This window comes from Octodon degus, unplaced genomic scaffold (genome assembly GCF_000260255.1).
Source record: "Octodon degus isolate 3935 unplaced genomic scaffold, OctDeg1.0 scaffold00017, whole genome shotgun sequence".
NCBI lineage: Eukaryota > Metazoa > Chordata > Mammalia > Rodentia > Octodontidae > Octodon > Octodon degus.
The window spans coordinates 21,706,029-21,707,009 of NW_004524593.1; the positions used below are offsets into that span (position 1 = coordinate 21,706,029).

The 981-nt window shown below is 47.4% G+C and overlaps 1 protein-coding gene across 1 annotated transcript in view; it reads left to right on the forward strand.

Moving 5' to 3' along the window:
- Positions 1–981, forward strand: part of Mark1 (microtubule affinity regulating kinase 1) — a 119,769-nt gene that overhangs the window by 103,244 nt on the left and 15,544 nt on the right. Inside the window, exon 11 of the mRNA XM_012513738.2 lies at positions 774–886. Coding sequence (XP_012369192.2) covers positions 774–886 — 113 coding nt within the window. The remainder of the gene's footprint in view (positions 1–773; positions 887–981) is intronic.

Sequence of the window (981 nt, forward strand, 5' to 3'; positions counted from 1 at the left end):
CCTTCCAACATCCTGTCTGACTGTATCTCACCCCTTCCCATATCATGTACTGTACCATCTTGTTTCCTTTCCACAGTCCCTCCCCAGAGTTCTCAGCATTGCCCAGGTGATGTCAGCATTTCTATGAAGAATTTAGCAGCCCTGAGTGACCAGGGCTGAGCCCTTGGATTCTCCTTTCCCCTTTCTGTGTTGTAGCCCAGTAGTGTCCCGACCCTCAGCAGGACTTCTGTTCCGGCTTCCTCCTTTCCCTCCACCCTTCCAAACCCACTGAATGATCTCACTGGCCTCCCACCTGGTTGGCAGGCAATGCCAGGGAGAGCCCCAGGGACCTGCCCAGAGGGATGGCCCAGAGTTGAGGTCTTTCAGAGGAGAATCAGTCTGGTTGCAGGAATGGGGACGAGAGGAGAGAGCCCCTCTGTGACAGGGTGGGTGCAGGTGTGGGGCAGGGACCAGAGCCAGAGCAGAGGGCTTGTGTGTGGCCTAGGCAGACACAGCCTCAGTGTTCGAGGCAGTGAGAAATTGAGCTGGCCCTAAATGCATAATCACAATATAGGTAATTCTGCAAAAACTGAGTGTGTGTTATCTGTGACATTCAGTATATGCAGGTTAACCAAGGACATATATATTATATGCATTTTAATTATGAAACTATACTTTGAATTTCTAAGCTTAATTATCACATGCAGTATGGACAAACTTGCCCATTTTCCTTATTTTTTTTTTTTTTTTACTAAAATAAACCAATTTTGAGAAAATTCTCATGTGTCTCCTAGATGTGATGGTCACCATGGGTTTTGCACGAGATGAAATAAATGATGCCTTAATAAGCCAGAAATACGACGAAGTTATGGCTACTTACATCCTCCTAGGTAGAAAACCTCCCGAAGTAAGTTGCTTATCTTTTTAGATTAACGTGGAGCGTTCCTGGAGTACGGTGGCGGGCAGCTGTGTCGTGTGCGGCTGTGTGGAGTGTTCAGTGGC